This window comes from Zingiber officinale, chromosome 2A (assembly GCF_018446385.1).
Source record: "Zingiber officinale cultivar Zhangliang chromosome 2A, Zo_v1.1, whole genome shotgun sequence".
NCBI lineage: Eukaryota > Viridiplantae > Streptophyta > Magnoliopsida > Zingiberales > Zingiberaceae > Zingiber > Zingiber officinale.
The window spans coordinates 146,536,645-146,556,369 of record NC_055988.1 but is presented as its reverse complement, the minus strand read 5'-3'; the positions used below and the strand labels follow the sequence as shown (position 1 = coordinate 146,556,369).

At 35.3% G+C, this 19,725-nt stretch overlaps 1 protein-coding gene across 1 annotated transcript; it reads left to right on the top strand.

The window, feature by feature from the left end:
- The first annotated feature begins 9,029 nt into the window (after positions 1–9,029).
- On the top strand, positions 9,030–17,302 carry LOC122042555 (plasma membrane ATPase 1). The gene is made up of 21 exons (XM_042602724.1): positions 9,030–9,691; positions 9,808–9,927; positions 10,043–10,141; positions 10,243–10,380; positions 10,559–10,693; positions 10,803–10,982; positions 11,092–11,298; positions 11,846–11,965; positions 12,061–12,180; positions 12,290–12,412; positions 12,496–12,600; positions 12,676–12,820; positions 14,443–14,607; positions 14,688–14,926; positions 15,008–15,040; positions 15,335–15,416; positions 15,574–15,734; positions 15,940–16,125; positions 16,210–16,392; positions 16,469–16,647; positions 17,057–17,302. The coding sequence occupies exons 1-21, from the start codon at positions 9,623–9,625 to the stop codon at positions 17,151–17,153; spliced, it is 2,886 nt and encodes a 961-aa protein (XP_042458658.1). The 5' UTR covers positions 9,030–9,622; the 3' UTR covers positions 17,154–17,302.
- The last annotated feature ends 2,423 nt before the right edge of the window (positions 17,303–19,725 follow it).

Here is a 19,725-nt window from a genome sequence, read left to right as displayed (position 1 = left end):
ATAAAATAAAGTGTTACCAAAATACTTTGTCCCTTATTAAAAGCCTAATGTTTCAAAATCCTGACTAAATTGCTTAAAACTAAAATTGTTTTTGCTATACTACAAAAGAAGACTCTTTCTCCAGCAAAATTAATTGATAAAGTTTTTTGAAAACCAAACTTCAAGCTCAAACTGTTTTAACTTAGAAATGTTGCTTATAGAAAGTTCAAATTTTTCTCTTTCCTAAAAATCTTCATATTTTTAAGGTTTTTTTCAAACGTGTGAATTTTTTGATGAATGGCAAAGAGGGAGAGTAGGAAAATTCAAAAAAAAGGTTAATAAAGATTTTTAAGAATGCCTTTATTAAAGGGGAGCCTGACAAGGTTTAAGTCTTAGCTTAACCATGCGTGCATTTAAAATCTATTAAGCTTGCTTACTTAAATTTTATATATCTATGTTACTTAGCTTTGAATTTCAGTTGTCATAATCAAAAAGGGGGAGATTGTTGGTGCAGGAAGCATCCGACGATCGACCGTTGTTTTGATAATGGCAAAGGAATTCGAAGTTAAGTTGTTTTGTGATCTAATGCACTTAATTGAGTGTTTCAGGAAAGACCTAGCTGCGGTTAGGCAGGTGGAAAACCCTAGGGGTGCGTTTTGTTCGGGGTTATTCTTGATAACCTTGGTTATCCATCCAAGGTTATCAACAAAAACCTTGTTTGGTTTAGGTATTCGATGATTCCCAAGTAATGTTCTATGCCCGACACGTCAGCAAAAGGGTCATGCAGCCCGGAATCGGAAAACCTCAGAAAACTAAGGTTTTTGTTGATTCCGGGGTTAACGAATTTTTTTTACCAAAAATACCCTCCGATAAGAAAAAACATGAAAAAAAGAGAAAAAATGTAAAAAAATATTAAAAAATGTAAAAAAAATGTTTTAAAAAATTTAAAAATTTATTTTAAAAAAAAATAAATAATTTTAAAAAAATAAAAAAATTAAAAATAAAAAATAAAAATTTAAAAAATAAAAAATAAAAATTTTAAAAATGTTAAAAAATTTTTAAAAAATTTTAAAAAGATTAAAAAAAATTTATAAAAATTTAAAAATTTAACATTTTTAAAAAATTAAAAAAAAATTAAAAAATTAAAAAAAAATTAAAAATTTTAAAAATAAAAAAAAATTAAAAATAAAATAAATAAATAAAATTTAAAATGTAAAAAAATTAAAAAATATAAATATAAATAATATAAAAATATAAAAACATTAAAAAATAAAAAAACACATAAAAAAGTAAAAAAAAAAATATACAAGGAAAAAGAAAAGTAAAAAAAATAAAAAAAAAATAAAAAATAATAATAATATTATGTATAGTTGATTTTATAACTGAGGGTAATACGGTAAAATATTAAACTAGGGTATTCATTAAAACCTTCAACCAAACAAGTTTTTATTGCATTACCTAAGTTGAACCAAACAACATTTGGTTATGTTTTATTCCCTATAACCTTGGTTATGTGATTACCTGGTAATCACATAACCAAGGTTATACATGATGACTTGAACCAAACGCACCCTAGGGGTGACAACCCTAGGTCATAGGGGGTGGTAACCCTATGCGGAAAGTCTTGGCGGGTCGAGAGCTTCAGGCAAAAGTCCTAGGGGGGTAACCCTAGATGGAAAGTCCTAGTGTCGCGAACTAGGTGAAAGACTGGACTAGCCGGGAAGCGGAAGTCCAGCAGAAAGTCCGGAAGCTTCGAACGCTGAGCAAAAGTCCAGTCGATCTGGAGGATCGCACTGGCATCAGGTAAATCTCCTGAGTGGAGTAGGTGAGGACGGGCTCCCCGTAGCGGGAACAGTAGGCGTCGGGTCGACCTAGGGTTTCCGGTTGGAAATCTGAAGTCAGACCCGGACAGTCCGACGACTTTCAACTATATCCATCATATCTGTTTCTGTGCTAACTTTGTTTTTGCAGGGTTTGTGTTTTGGACTAACACAATTTGCAGGAACAAAGAAGCAACTTAGACCTCGGATGAACAGTATTCGAGGCGCCTCCATGGGGCTTGGAGGCGCCTCGAGTGCTAGCCGAAGCCAGCTGTCCGGAGACGCTGGAGGCGCCTCAGAGTCCACTGGAGGTGACTTGGACCAGGCGTTGGAGGCGCCTTGGAGCAGCTTGGAGGCGCCTTCAGTGGGATAAGGTGTGACCAGATCAGAGCTGATCCATGCGTGCGACTTGGCAGCCTAGAGGCGCCTCGGACAGGCTTGGAGGCGCCTCCAGCACTGTTTAAAAGGGGGCTTCGACCAGCAGCTTGACACAACGAATTCTAAGCAATCCTTACGCTGCAAGCTGCCTACGAGATGATCCCGAAGTGCTGCAACAACATCCCGACGACCCGAAGCTTCAATTTCCATTTTGCTATTGTCGGTATAAAGTTCATTTATAGTTAATTTGTACTTAGCTTGTAATAGATTTTACGAAATATAGTTGTTGCCCACCGTAAACGCTCAACGAGCATGGGCCTTGAAGTAGGAGTCGCCCTAGGCTCCGAACCAAGTAAATCTTGGTGTGCTTTGGTGTGTGTTCTTTATTTTATTCCACTGCTTTATAACTCGATAGTTTTACGAATTCGAAAAGAGTGAAAGCCACGAGCACTATTCACCCCCCCTCTAGCGCTTTCGATCCAACAGCTTCTACTGTCACGTCAAATATATGCTCGGCTCGTTAAGGTATTGTGTTAGAGACATTTTCCTGACACATCTTTCATTGGAAATCGTGGAGAAGCGCACACACCTTGGGAAGTATGCACGTGCGCTACAGGAGCCCTATATAAAGGGGGTCCAAGCTTCAGCAGAGGTATGTGATAATCTACTGTTGCTGCTACTGTTCGTTACTTTGCTTCTACACATCACCGATGACTGACTTGAGCATTGAATGGTCAACGTCGGGACCCCTTCCCTGGCTCGGCATTGACGTAGTTGTGGTTGCAGGGCTGCGCAGAGTCATCAATACATAGTCAGCCGGAGTGCCACATCCCCAACTTATGCCCCCTCGACTGTCGGATAGGATCATGTAGTTATTGCATAATTTTTCTATTTTTTTTCTTGCATATTAAATTCTAAGGTTAGTAGTTTTGTTACCAACCTAATTTTTGTAAAGAAGCGATTTGGGTCTTAGAGTAGAATTCGTTGAAGACTCCAAACCAAGTAAAAATCGCTTATGTTCTATCTAGTTCTATCTATTCTTTTTTTATTCTTTCCGTTGTGCACTTGTTTTATAAAAATTGAAAAGATAGTTTTTAAAAAATACCCATGATTCACCCTCTCTCTCACGTGTATCAGTGCTACAGTGTCGACTATCCTAGCATCACTCAAAGATCAGTGCTTGTTGGTCCCACTTGTCATTGAGTATAGGTTTTCCTCGAATTGATTCAATGCTTCTTTTATGCTATTATTTGTGTTAGAACATGTAGAGAGTTAGGAGGGAGGGGTGGTGAATAACTTCGATCACTTCTTTAAACTTGATTTGCAATGGAAAACTTGAAGTAATACTAACATCTTCGTTTTATCTACCTCCTTGAGGTAACTCATTTAAGGGTCCACTCCTCACTTTCACAAATACTCTATGAAAATCTCCTTTTTAAAGGCAGAGAAGCCTCATACAAGCTCAAGCATGAGAATGCAACAAGAAAACACGAGTGTAAACACCAAATACAATCGAGAACAACTTTTAGAGTTTTAAATGAGGACCTTGCATTGTTGCTCTTTTCTTGCTTTGGAATGTCTCTTGGTGAATGAAAATATAACAACACTTTGATCCAAAACTCCCAAGAATGAGCTAAACCGAGTGTTGTTCAACTCTTCGTGAAATCCCCTTTTCTTAGATTACTTAGATACCTCCTAATCAATTGACTTACTACTAAGTGATTGTCATGTCAGCTTGATCTTTCAAAATCTATAGAATGACTCTTTTTCGCTCATCTAATCAATTAGTTAGCCATATCAATCAATTTGATAGCTTTTAATCGATTGCATCAATCAATTTAGAAGCTTTATGTTCTTGCGCGACTTTCTACCAATCGATTAGGCAAATTCCCAATTGATCCAGCACTCCTTTATTCATGAGAAGGCTACTATCAATCGATTAGCTTAGCCTTAATTGATTTCCCCATTCGATTCAAGGCTTTCTATCCGTGAGAGAAACATAGCATAATCGATTGCCCTAATCAATTAACATGAGTCAATCGGTTCCTCACCCTTATGTACTCTCGTGAAGAACTCCTAATCGATTACTTTGGGCCTAATTGATTACTCTAATCAATTGTCCAATCCTTAACTTAACCCGAATTTAGGATTCCTTTGTTCAACCCTAGAGTCATCCATGACATGTTAGAATTTCTTATTGTCTCTCATCTGATCAACCTTAACCTGCCAAGGCTTATTCACCAAGTGTCTGGTCAACTCTTGACCCACTTGGATTTTCCAACATGTGCCAACTCCCGTTGGATTTTTTATCACTAAGTATTCAGTCAACTTTTGACCCATTTGGACTTTTCCTTATTTAGCCCCACTAAAACTTCCACTGGCTAATTCTCAACTAGGTCTTCACTGTCTTACCTTACTAGGACTTCCATTGCCTAGTTTCCAACTAGGTCTTCACTGCTTAGCGCGCTAGGACTTCCATTGCCTAATTCACAATTAGGTCTTCACTGCCTAATCTTCAATTAGGAATTCTTATTGTCTAACATCCAGTTAGGACTTCTCATTTTCTAACCTCTAGTTAGAACTTTCTTAGACTACTATTCAGTCCTCTATTGATCTACTTAACTTCTCTCTCACATATTATCAAGCATCAAAACTCAAGCTAGAGCAAGCTTGAGCAAACTCGATCTTAGTCAAACTAGTCAACCTTGAACCGAGAATAATTGCACCAACAATTTGATTTGCTTTTCTTGTTATATCAAATATTGAAGTTTTGTTAAAATATTAATTAGGTTGCCTTATGTAGTTTTAGTTTGTACTATATATATATATATATATATATATATATATATATATATAACTTCGTGATATTTTTTATATTACATTGGAATCTATATTGGCTTGAATTGGTTCTGCATCTTTGTTTCTTATATTGTCATTAACGAGTATCATCTAGTTTAGTGAACAAACATACCCTCGGGGTGTGACACTCTATCTCACTATAATCTTCTCGTACAAAAATATTCGAGGACAAAGTTACAATGATGCTAATACTATGCGAGGAGAATGGAATTATTTGCAATCTTTCTTTTTGAAAGAATGTCGATATGCATATTATGTTTATTACTTTGCACATCGTCTATAATTAGCATTGGTAGAAATCAGATAATTTCTCACTAGGTGCCCTAGATACCTTGTGTTGCTCGACTCGACAATTACTTATCTGATAGAAACAAACCAAGCACACATCTGACCAAATACACATCTGACCTACCAAAAGAACTCGATTGTGGATACACCGAAGAGTCAGTCCATGATCAATCACCAAACTAGAAATTCATTTCTAGCAATTTAGTCTTTTTCAAATTGTTTCATTTATGAAAAACAAAACAAAACCAAAAAAGGCTATTCCAATTAAGTGCCCAGGCATGGAACTTTTTGCATCAGTGGGTTTTTTTTTATCTATCTAATCAGCAGAAACACTTGGTCTTTTGCGCTCAAAGCACTTTGTTCCTGATAATAATCCAATGCCTCTTTTCTGATCTGATGAGCTTTGTCAATTAACACAATTTTATTTTATTTTTTAAAACATAGTTGATGAAACTTAATAACATTATATTTTAATTTTTATACTTCATCAATGGAAAGGAAGGCGAGGGGAAGAAAAAGGAAAAGGAGGATAATTTTCTTACATTTGATATGGGAGTATAAAAAATAGATCATTTGAGAGAGAATAAAAGTTTTCCTTCCCTCATTTTTACTCATCTCCTTATAAAATAAGGGTATAATTTACCTTTCTTTTATTTACCCTTCACTCTCCTTTTCCCAAATAAAATCAGCGATAGACCGTCTATTTAATATTTAAAAAAGCCTTTCAACTAATTAATTTATTTTATTAAATCTAACTTAATTGGCTTATTTTATTAATTTCCATTTAAGTTTTAGAATAATAATAGATTGAGCAAGTCCATTCTTTAAATTCATATAAATATTAAAATAAAATGGAAATTATATTTCTAATTGTCCTTTATTAAAATAGAACATATAAAATCCGAGAGACGGATTTAAAAATTAGAAGAGGGTTGGACTTCAATTTTCGTTGAGACTGAGTTAAAGCTCATGACAGCCCTGTTTAAGCTCAATCTCGGTATAAAATGTAATATATATATAATTTCAAGTTTTCAAAAAAAAAAAAACTTGATATTTCTCATGTTATTTCCATTGCTTGCCCATTTCAATTCCTTTCAAAGTGGCAGCCATGCCTCCTCGAGTAGTTGACGTATTAAATGAGACTATGAACTATACATATATATGGAGTAGAAGCTTATATATTAATTTATTATTTTCAACATATTAAATAAATTTTGATTGAAGTCATAAATATTGGAATGGCCCTTTGCAATGGGAAGAGACATTAATTTATGTGGTGTCTTTATTATATAGGTGTGGATCTCCCTATATGATTTTAATATATAGCCTTACTTTCATGTTCCTCACTTTTGATATTATATTTTAAATTTGGCAATTCCTAAAATATTATATAGTATCGAAGATTTTCTCAGATATTTGTATAAATACGTTATACGTGGCTCCAAGTGTTAGCGGATTGCACGTATACAGTGACATGATAACAGCTTATTTGGAGCTATTTTTAGTAAGGAGATTTCGAGAGATACGAATTCAAAATAGAATTAAAAAATAAACATCATTAGATGAAATTTAAATATGTAAATAAATTGACACGATTAACCTGTTAATACTATTTTAAAATAATGATTTTTTATATCGTATGACAAATATTAAACAAATTTATTAATTATATATATCTGCATATATCATTTTTTTAATAATCTTACTATTTTATTAAGAGTATGCACCCTTTAACTAATTTGATGAAACTTAAAATAAAATTATGGTAATATCCTTTATTTTCTTTTTACATCAAAAAATAATTTTAAAGTTTATTAGTAATTTCTATAAGCTCCAGTTGCGATGTATTATTGGAAATTTTTCTCATTAATCAATCATCTAAAATTCGAGATTTAGCTGCGACGTATTATTAGAAATTTTTCTTATTAATTAATCAGGGATCTAGAGTTTGAGACTTTAAGAATTATTCTCATTAATCAATTAGAAATATAGAATTCTTTTTAGTCTCACGTCTTAGAATTGACAACACTACGAGTAGAAAAACTTCTATAAATACCTTGGGTCAATGATAGATCTAGAGTTCGAGACTTAGGTGCGGTGTATTATAAGAATTGTTCTCATTAATCAATTAGAAATCTATAATTCTTTTTAGTCTCACATCTTAGAATTGACACTACTACGAATAGAAAAACTTTTATAAATATCTTGGGTCGACGATATTAGAAAACATGTTTTTCTTGGTTTTTTGGCTAAGATCACAGTGATGTTAGAAAATATATTTTTCTAGGTTTTTTTTTTGGATAAGATCAAATATGATATTAAATTAATTTTTTTATAAACAAGAGTTTATGGTATAAGGGGCCTAGCTCACAAAATGCGTGTGATTTGATGATATGGGCAAGGGCTATCCGATTTTACTGACTTTTGTATAATTAGAGGTTGGTAAACCAATCCAGCTTGATTAAATTTTATGATATTCAAGTTTATTTGATAAGATAATCAAGTCAAGTTAAATCGAATTTAAAATGATTCAAACTTTTAAAATGATAGTTTAAGCTTGACTTAGTTTATTTTTTATGAGCTGAAACTTGGTTTAAGCTTGACTTGAGGTTGATTCATTTAGATGTTATCAAGGTCTCAATTCATACTTATTTAATTTGTTTGAAACTTTTATATTTGAAGTTTCTTTGATTGATTATTAAGTTTGATAATACAAATTTGTTTGTAAAACTTTATTTGTTCATTTAGTATGTTGATAAAAATTTTATTGATGAACATGATTTACAAATATTATTTATGAACGAACGTTATTCATGAATATTAATGAGATGAACATATATATTCAAAACAAAGAAAAAGGGACGCATCATTAAAAAAATTACTATTTTAATTTTTACCCTAATTTTAATCTAAATTATTAAAATAATTTCAATACTTTTGAGTAGGGGTGTAATCGAGTCGAACTCTTGAATATTTGAGTTTGACTCGTTTATAATTGAACCGAGCTCAAGCTTTATTTAACGAATATATTCATGACTCACGAGCTTATTCGAGCTTTTATCAAGTTTAAACGAGCTTAATAAATATAAATTATAAATTTAAATATTCATTAAAAACTAAATTAAATATTTAGAGAAAATTATAATATTAAAATTTATAATTTTATTCTAATAAAGAAATTTAATATATTTGTCTATATATTTCATATGTTTCATAAGTAGAGTGTAAAATCTATAAATTCAATATCAAAACTATTATTTTTTATTTACAAATTAATTTATGAGTTTAACAAACATGTTCACAAGCTAACGAGTCGAATATTGTAAAGCTTGAACTTGGTTTATTTATCTTAACAAATCTCATTAAACGAACTTTTATCGAATCGAGTTTTGAATAGTTCATAAGCGACTTGATTCATTTACCTCCCTACTTTTGCAATAAAAAAAAAATACTATTTTGATTTTTTTTATACGAGAGTAATTTTGTTTTTTTTTCCAAATTATTTTATCATAAATTACATAATTTCAGGGGTGGTACGTTTGCTATTTTACACGCGGAGAGAGTGAGAGTGGTTCCGTAGCCCAAGGACAAACCCACGAAGTGAGAGTTAATTTACCCGCGGGACCCACTCGTTCTCGGCTCAAAAAGACATCGGCAAAAATTCAGGGGAATTTGTTTGGTACGATTAGGTGCACTGAATCACTCACTGATCCTGGAAGCCGTGGTGTACGGTAGCACAGAAGGTGGTGCGACGGATCCCGGAGCGCCATTGATGGCGTCGGTTAGTTTCTCTACTCTGATCGAAGGTTGGAGTTGTGTTGGAGCCATGGAGGGAGGTGGAGATCTACCTGCAATGCCGCTGTCCCGTTATCTTTAATGTTACTCATCGATTTTCTCCCATGAAGTAATTTTTTTTCCCCCTTCTTTCCGATGGATTTGGTCCCAAGCCTAATCTTTGCTGTTTGTTTTTGGTATCTTTCTGCGTGGGCGGTGACTCCGTCTGTCTGAGATAGACTCATTGGAGAAGAGGGAGTCTTGTCATGTGGCTAAAGCCAGCAAAGATGCCGCTGGTTGTCTGATCTACTCTCCTCCTTCCTTTTCATCGCCTTTCCCTCTTTTCCTTTATAAAAAACGCCTTTTGGGCTTTCTTTTCGGCGCTCTGCTTCGCTTCACCCGATTTTTACTCTTGGTCTTGTTCTTCTTCTGGTTTGGGGAGCAACAACAGAGGTTTGAAACGTTGGGAGGGGTGGGGAGCGAGAAAGGCGAGATTTTTGCTGCAGGAGGGAGGACGGGAGAGGATGGGAAACGAGGAAGGTCTCAAAGAGAGTGTTGATATGGAGGCTCTGCTCAAGGAAGCTGTCGATCTGGTATTTTTATTTTTTTTCATTTTCTAAAAAATGGCCTTCTCGCGTTGATCTCTCCCATTGTTGTGCTCGCTTTTGAGAACTGTTTGTGACGAATCTTTGCTTGGTGGCATTTGCAGGAGAACATTCCGTTGGAGGAAGTGTTTGAGAATTTGAGATGTACCCGGGAGGGTCTCACCACGCAGCAGGCGGAGGAGCGCCTCGCCATCTTCGGCCACAATAAGCTCGAGGAGAAGAAGGTGCTGTATATCTCCGTTTGTAAAAATCCTTTGTTGATTGTAGAAAGAGGAAAACTATCCTTTCTTTTGTTTTATTTTCTTAATTCTACTTTTTGTTTTGTGTGTTTGGTTTCAGGAGAGTAAGTTCCTGAAGTTTTTGGGATTCATGTGGAACCCTTTGTCCTGGGTTATGGAGGCGGCCGCCATCATGGCCATCGCGCTTGCCAATGGAGGGGTATGGACACTTACCATAGGGTCAAACTCTTTTTCCCGCACTTTTTTTTTGTCTCCTTGATTTCAATTTTCTTCCAATTTTCCATTTTTTTTCTTTGACAGGGGAAACCTCCAGATTGGCAGGACTTTGTTGGTATCATAACCCTGCTGGTTATCAACTCGACCATTAGTTTCATCGAGGAGAACAATGCTGGCAATGCTGCTGCTGCCCTCATGGCTCGCCTTGCACCTAAAGCTAAGGTTGGAATTGACTCTATATCCCACTTCCACGTTTTACCATTCTTGTCCTTTTGATTTTCACCTCTTTTTTTTTTCCTTTTTTTTTTTTTTTTTTTTTGCAAATAAAAGATTGCCTAATTCCATAAAGTTAGTAGCAACTTGAGCTGAAGATGTTTTTCCTTATATATGAAAAATTCAGATCCTTAGAGATGGTCGGTGGAGTGAGGAGGAAGCTGCCATCCTCGTCCCCGGGGATATTATTAGCATCAAGCTTGGAGACATCATCCCTGCAGATGCACGTCTGCTTGAAGGAGATCCTTTGAAGATAGATCAGGTTCTTGCCTTTTGGTTCCTTCATCCCTAACACCAGATGAAGTATTATTTTGATTGTGTAGGCAAATTCTTCTTTTTGATCTTTGTGTCTTTTAATGCCGTTTTGATAGAGTGCACTTACTGGGGAGTCGTTACCTGTCACCAAAGGCCCTGGCGATGGTGTGTATTCGGGATCCACTTGCAAACAAGGTGAGATTGAAGCTGTTGTCATTGCTACAGGCGTACATACCTTTTTTGGCAAAGCTGCACATCTAGTGGACTCCACTAACCAAGTTGGTCACTTTCAAAAGGCAAGTTCCAATACTATATATTCAAAATTTTCCTTGTGAATTTAGCTTTCGATAATTTTGATACTGTTACCATCATTTTAGCACTTACATTAACAGATTGTATTTGCAGGTCTTGACAGCTATCGGGAATTTCTGCATTTGCTCAATTGCAGTTGGAATGTTTGTAGAAATAATTGTGATGTATCCTATTCAGCACCGAGCCTATCGTCCTGGAATTGACAATCTTTTGGTTCTTCTCATTGGAGGAATTCCCATAGCTATGCCTACTGTGCTGTCAGTTACAATGGCAATTGGTTCACATCGCTTAGCCCAGCAGGTTTGTGAAAGCCATTTGTCATTTTGTTTTCTTTTTGTGCCTTATGAGTGATAGGTTCCCTCCACCACATACAAAATAAACCACCTGATAGAAATTGAACTTCTGTGATCCTTGTCCAGTAGCCTCAATCAAGAAATGTGCAGATTGTGACCTTGATGGCTTCCCATGTTTCTTAGGGCAATTATAAAAACAACACACCATCAGCCTCAAATATTTGGGTGTTTGCTACGTGAATCTTCTTAGTGTCAATTATCTCCATTGAATTATAAGAAAAGAATCCAGTAACAAAAATGTTAATGTTTTGGACTCATAGAAGTGTTCACAATGCAAGAGAGAGGACCCTACAGATCCCAGGAATACAGGCAGGAATTGATGAAATGTTGACAGTGGAGTTAAAGAAAAGCCATTGCAATTTAAAGAGACATGCAGATGAGGGAATGGGGAGTTGCTCAGATGAATTGAACTTTTAAGAATTTCCTAGGGCACCTTTGTAAATCATCCAAAATGCTTGTGTAGAATTGTTTGATTCAGTTTGGAACTGATGCAGGGCGCTATTACAAAGAGGATGACTGCAATTGAAGAAATGGCTGGGATGGATGTGCTATGCAGTGATAAGACTGGCACACTGACTTTGAACAAGCTCACTGTAGATAAGAACCTTATTGAGGTATTTGTTTGATTTCCTTAATAGAAAAATGCTGTCATCTATTGATTTATCCTTTAATGATCCTTTGTCCTTACAAATATCACGAGTTTACTCAGGTCTTCTCCAAAGGTGTAAGCCAGGACACTGTGATTTTGATGGCTGCTAGAGCCTCGAGGACCGAAAATCAAGATGCTATAGACACTGCTATTGTTGGGATGCTTGCTGATCCGATGGAGGTTAGCTATTGTTTCTTCATAATCGTATTTACCGATTATGCAGACCTTTGCATTGTTTTCCTTGCATGTTTAATATCGATCTTCTTTCTTCTATTGGTATGTTAAAAAGGCACGGGCTGGTATTCAAGAGATTCATTTTCTGCCATTTAATCCTACTGACAAGAGAACTGCTTTAACTTATATTGATACTGAGGGGAAAACATATCGAGTTAGCAAAGGTGCACCGGAACAGGTACAAACCTCAGCATCCTGTGATTTTGTTAGTAACTTAAAATCAACATATGACTGGATAGCTGTTTTTCTATTGTGCCTTAGATTTTGAATCTTGCGCACAATAAGTCTGAGATAGAGCGAAGGGTCCATGCTGTTATTGACAAGTTTGCTGAGCGTGGATTGCGGTCACTTGCTGTTGCATATCAGGTAGAAAATAAAGAACCAAAAAGCTTTGTTTTGACTGGTAAACTTCCAGTGGTTTTTAATTGTAATTCTGTACAGGAAGTTCCAGATGGAAGAAAAGAGAGCCCAGGAGGTCCATGGAAATTCATTGGTCTCATGCCACTTTTTGATCCCCCGAGACATGACAGTGCCGAAACAATTCGTAGGGCGTTGAATCTTGGTGTCAATGTAAAAATGATTACGGGTATGCTATCTTCTGTAGAAGGTCATTCTTGCTTTCGGCTTTGCTTCCATTTGATTATACAATTTAATTGCTTTTAGGGATTTTTGCTGGAGAAATTAGTTTAGTTTAAGCATTCTATTGAAAAAAAGAATGACAGTATCATCTTGACATAGCTGTGAGATGATATGAATACAAATTTCATCTAATGGGATTAATGCATTCTAGTTCTCAAGAAGTCACCATTGCACATATTCAACCAATCTTCTATCAGACAGTTGAACATGTGAAAAAATGTATCACAGAGATACTCTGAATTAGCATAAGTATAGTTCTGAGTGAGTCTGCCAAGGTAATTGGAGTGGTAATAAGTGGTCATCTGTACATCCTTGGGGTGTTGTCTATCTTTAGTATTGGACAATGCAGTTTCCGTTTCAATCATACAGAGAAGCTGCTATTCAATCAATGTGTCAGTAGAAGGATTGTTTTGCCTGAAAAATGGTAGGGCAATCATTGCCTAACAATCAGGACGTATTTCTGATTGGATAAGCACTTTCACCTGTCATATGTGTACCTCTTGTCCTGACCTCATATGAAGCTTCTTTGGCTTTCTTATTTCTTGACTGAAACAATCAAAGTCAGTTCCTGATTTGGATGGGATTGTTGAATAATGGAAAGATTATTTTTTGGATAAGCAGGACTCCGTAGGTATTTGGTTAAGATTGGTTCTCTTTGGTCAATTGTTCTCTGTCTTCAGACTTCAGATGTCGTGAACTTGCACATAATGTAAAACTTCCATTGGTTATCTAAAATTCCCAAGTATTCTTACGTTCAACCTCATCAGGAGCGCTTTTCCTTTTTCAGTTTGTCTGAGATTGCAGACATGTCAGTCAGGTTTTGTTTCCAACCGTCAATCTAATGACAATGACTCCCCAAAAGGGCAGTTGCCTTGGAGAAACACTCAACTTTTTATCTATGAAATTTCAGATTGGCATTATATTCTTTCTTTCCTCCACCTCCTGAATTCTGTTTTGATTGGTTCATGTTAGGTCATCTTCTTGTGTTGCTGAAGTGTGTAGTGCTGTATATTACTATTTTCCCCACGCCTTTGAATTTCTTGAATGTATTGGATAGTTAGGGAAGAAAAGTTCAGTAACTTACCACATACAATTTAATAAGCTTTTAGTTTGTGTAGCCATTTTCTATTAGAGAGCATATTATTTTCACTAATAAACAATACAGAAAAATGAAGGTACATTTGTCATGTTATATCATATTTTTCTTTTTAACATCTAATTGATCATTCAAAATATTTATACTACTAATAGAAATGATCTTTGCTATAGAATTGCCAGTTCAGTGAGGTTTTCTTTGTCGTTTTAATTTTTTATCTTCCAAAGGGGTTGAGAAAATGTCAATTCATGCAACCCTTCATTGTGTAAAATTAGAGATATTATTCATTGTTGTATTTTTCACTAGTATTACATTTTTCCCCATTAAATGTCTAGAGATGGAGCCATTCATAGTAGTTCAGCTACTATAATTGGAATGAGTACATCATACCTGTTCTGTCCTAGTAATTGCAAATGAAACAATTGTGTTGGTTAATGCATTATAATATCTCGACTGAAATTTTTCTCCATAAGGTGATCAACTGGCAATTGGAAAGGAAACTGGTCGTCGTTTGGGGATGGGTACTAATATGTATCCTTCGTCTGCTTTATTGGGACAGAACAAGGATGAGTCGATTGCTGCTTTGCCAATCGATGAATTAATCGAAAAGGCTGATGGTTTTGCTGGTGTATTTCCAGGTATCCTTGAGGTTCTTTACTGCAACAAGATTCTCACATTACTACAAAAGATGAACATAAAAACGCATCTATTTTTTCAGAGCACAAGTATGAAATTGTTAAGCGCCTGCAAGCAAGGAAGCATATTTGTGGTATGACTGGTGATGGAGTAAACGATGCTCCAGCTCTTAAGAAGGCTGATATTGGGATTGCAGTTGCAGATGCAACTGATGCAGCACGTAGTGCATCTGATATTGTACTCACTGAGCCTGGTCTGAGTGTTATTATCAGTGCTGTCCTTACTAGTCGTGCGATCTTCCAGCGTATGAAAAATTATACCGTATGTGCTCATACTTCTCAGTCAGCATTATGCCAATCTGACTTTATCAAATTACAATCTAATTACTAGTTTTGTTTACAGATTTATGCAGTTTCCATTACAATCCGTATTGTGGTATGTTCTTTATCCTTTTTTTTGGGGTTTCATCATGTATCAGGTGCTATATTATGCTCTAGCATGCATTTCAGGAAGAAAAATTGCTAAAGAATTTTTGCTATTGTCCTGGTGAACTCAGGATGTTATACTTTTTAGATTTTTTTTTCCCTGAACATTCATAGGAATTTGGTTTCCCTGAAGAAAAAAATTAAAAAGAAACAAAAGATACATTTCTTCTTACTCTATTATTATTATTTTTTAATTTTGGCATCCATTTAGGAGCAAATATTAAAACTGTGTCTACATTGACAGCTTGGATTTATGCTTCTCGCGCTTATATGGGAATTCGATTTCCCACCGTTTATGGTTCTTATCATTGCAATTCTCAATGATGGTAATAATGTTTTTTTTTCCCATTTATGCACCATTGTGGTTCAGCATTTATCCTTTTATCTGTTTGTTTTTTTGGTAAATGCTATGTTTAACCTTGTAGTTCATACTTGTAATGGTTCTCCTTTGAACACAAACTCCTTTTATACGAATGTCTTCAGGCACTATTATGACTATATCGAAGGACAGAGTCAAACCATCCCCTCTTCCTGACAGTTGGAAGCTTGCTGAGATTTTTGCAACTGGAATCATCCTTGGTGGTTACTTGGCAATGATGACAGTCATTTTCTTTTGGGCTGCCTACAAAACTAATTTCTTCCCGGTAGAATAACTTTATTGTTCAAGTCCAAACAAAACTATCTTTTGGATCAGGCTTTGAATGACTAAGATTTGAAGTTATTAATCTGTCGAAGTTGCCAGTTAGTTTAAGAAATTGCACTAAGCTGGAATATTCTTAATATTCCTCAACTACTTGTACTAATTATATCTTCAAACTAACTGTTGCTGTACATGTTTATAATTGTCAGCGCATATTCCACGTTGAAAGCCTTGAGAAAACAGCCCAGGATGACATTCAAAAGCTTGCATCTGCAGTCTACCTGCAAGTGAGCACCATTAGTCAGGCACTGATATTTGTTACGAGATCACGCAGCTGGTCTTTTGTCGAGCGACCCGGTTTCTTACTCGTCACTGCTTTCTTGGTTGCTCAGCTGGTAAAATTTCCTTTAATTTTTGCAATGTGCTTATCTACAAATTCCTTAATCTTCTTGTCCATCTTGTACCTTGTCCAACCGCAGATTGCCACACTGATAGCTGTTTATGCCAACTGGGGTTTTGCGGCGATCAAAGGGATCGGATGGGGATGGGCTGGTGTCATTTGGCTTTACAACATCATCTTCTATTTCCCGCTAGATATTATCAAGTTCCTCATCCGCTATGCTCTGAGTGGCAAGGCTTGGGATCTTGTCATTGAACAAAGAGTAATTTATACCAAGAAACAAATTAGTACATGTTTTCACACTGAATTTTAATTAATCCAAACTTTTCTTCTTGTAGATTGCTTTTACAAGGCAGAAGGATTTCGGGAAAGAAGCGAGGGAGCTTAAGTGGGCCCATGCTCAAAGAACATTGCATGGTCTGCAACCACCTGATACTAAGATGTTCAATGAAAGGAGTGGCATCACAGAATTGAATCAGATGGCAGAAGAAGCAAAAAGAAGAGCTGAGATTGCAAGGTTAGTTCTATTCTCTTTTCTCGCCTGCAATCAATCTGTGACGTGTTTCAGTTTTCCATTGTTTTAGCACTGATCCTTCATGTGTTTCATGGTATCTTTTTAACTGGTTTTGAAATGATACATTGACATTAAAGTCCAACTATTTGCCTGCCATTTTCAATCAGTTTGAACATGTTGCATGCTGATTTTCCATGTTCTTTTCGCCAGCTTGCGGCATCGATAAGTTTCAACATGTTGCATGTGGTTTTTTTAAGACTAATTTGTCGTGTTCTCCTGATGCTATTTCGAGCAAAGTTGAACAAAAACAAAAATGCTACTTGAGTATTTATTTCCACTGACACTTCCTTCATTTTACATATGATACACTGTTGTAATGGCACTATATTTGTGATGTTGCTTCCTAACTTAGGCTGAGGGAACTGCACACTCTGAAAGGACACGTCGAGTCAGTCGTAAGATTGAAGGGCTTGGACATTGACACGATTCAGCAAGCTTATACTGTGTGATCCTCCAATTATGTAACTATTGAAGAGTGAAAGTTATATTTCTGTCACTCAAGTTGTAACCCATCCTTTATACTTTTGACCTGAGACTTCATGTCTTTGAAACAATCTAGACTCTCTATTTTCTATTCCTGCAATCTGCATTATATCAAGTGCAAACGACTGTCTCCAGATCTAACGGCCATCAATCTGTTTTGCATCATTTTTTTTTTTTATTGAGCTCATGATTTGTTTTTAGTATCTGATGAACAAATTTATGTAATAAATGCTAGGATGCAACTCCATGTGATTCATTATTGCAGGCACTGCTCTGATGTTTTGAAGCACATGTAGGTGGAGATTTGAGTATCTGACTTGTAGATATCATTAATGTGTTGCATGTGAGATTGTGTTAGGTTGGGTTGCAGTTGCCTGAAGATTCTTCTTGCGATAGGAGTCAGCAGCTTGACAGTCTGATATGTTAAATTATGCTGAGATTTGATAGACTGCAATGAATCTGTTTGGATTTTGAAAGTGTTTTTTTTAATAGGATTTTTGCATATTGATCTTGGGGAGTTGAGTTGGGTTTCACTGTTGCCCTAGTTTGGGGCTTTTAAGTCGGTCAAACTCTCAGGGTTAGTTAGATTTTAGGGTTTAGGGTTTTAGTTAGATTTTATGCGTTATGATGTCGGATAACGATCATCTTATAAAGAGGAATTATGGAGAAAATAAAATGAGAAATCGACAACGAAAAACTGTTATCTATTTTATTGGAAAAAATTTAATAATTCTGAAATAGATAAATAAATTCTAACCTATAAAAATTAAAAATTATTTTTTTAAAAAAAAAGAGAGGTTTGGAACTTTCAAAAATGTCTAAATGATATTTTTTTTGACTTTGAAACTTGGTCGATTATTGATTATAGGTTCAAGGCACTAATAAATTTAGGTATCTGGACGAGTTTCGATTAAAAAAAAATATCTTTCATTTTGAGATCCGAATTAAAGAAACCACACGCCCTATCACCGCTGGAATCGGCGACGGCGTCGACTGGCGGAGGTGGGGTGATAATGGATCTGCTATGGAAAAATCGGTGTGACTGGCACGCGATCGTGCCCGACGGTGACCCATAGAGATCATCAGTTGTTTGCTGCGGGAGCCCCAAAAGACAGCCAGAGCTGTTCTCCGACAGCGAGGAAGGAGGGAGGGCTACGGCAGCATCGCTGGGCTCAGTTGAAGATGACAATGGAGGCAGCGCATTGGCGGCAGGGTCGAAAGCACGCGACGACGACTGCAGCTAAGAGCAGCGCGATGGTGTCGACGCGGTGACGACGGCCATGGGCAGCAACGCGTGTGTGAGGAGGGATGACTCCGAACTGAAACTTAGGTTAGGAAATATAAAGTTAGGCTAATTGACATTATCAACTCCTCATTTAAATAGGTATTCTTAAACAAGTTTTAAATCTTGTTCGTTTATCCCATAAAATCTAAAATGATCTTTTTAAAATCTAAAAAAAATCTAATAAATTTCATAAATTTATATTAATTTAATTCCTGATAAATTATTCACTAAAATAATTTAATTAAATTAAATTTTAATTATTTACATTTTTATCTATATTTTTGACATATTACAATAGAAATATTCAGTTTTGTCCCAATTAATCGGACTAGTCGACTAATGAGCCTACCAGTCGACTGGTCACCCTAGGCTGAGCAAATAGAAACTCACACTTGTTGCTTCTCAACCACAAGTTGATTGGGACATATACCAACCGACTGGTAAAGCCTAAAAATTATCTATCATTTTGATATTAAAAAAATACTTTATTCAGTTTATGTATATTTATTTTTTGAAACAGTCATTTTCAAAAATATTTTTATTTTTAATGATCTTGTAATCGAGTCATAGCCTAACATTCAGTATTATATAACATAGCAGGTCTAACTATCATTTTATAGAATTTCCTTTTAAATTTTAAAGGTACTTTACGATTACATAAAACACCCGACGCTAATATCCATTTCAACCATTCTGCTTATATTATATGTAATACATATCTCTCAATCCCTCAATTGTTTTACAAAAATAATATAAATACTTAAAATTCTTAGTTCTAGACAACTCATCATCTTCTATTTTAACAAAGTCGCATTACTTCTAATATTGCTAAACTTAAATTCTATATATTTTATTTTTATCCTACTAAGGCTAAAACCTCACTTCTAATGTTTTCCATTAAAATTCTATTTTAACATTTACTCCTTTATGTATCTCATCTATCAAAATAATATTATTTACAAATAACATGTATCATGGTACTTTATCATGAATGTGTTAGTGAGTTCGTCCATGATTAGTGTAAAATGATAAGAACTTAGAGCTAATCCTTGATGTAATCCTATTTTTTATTGGAAATGTTTCAGTTAATCCACCTGAAATCTTCACTCTGGTCGTTACATCCTCATACATATCCTTAATTAATTATACGCTAGCACATCTCTTTTTCAGAATTCTCCATATAATTTCTCTTAAAACTCAATAACATGTGTAGATCTTATTTTCACTCTCGATATTTTTCAATTAATTGCTTG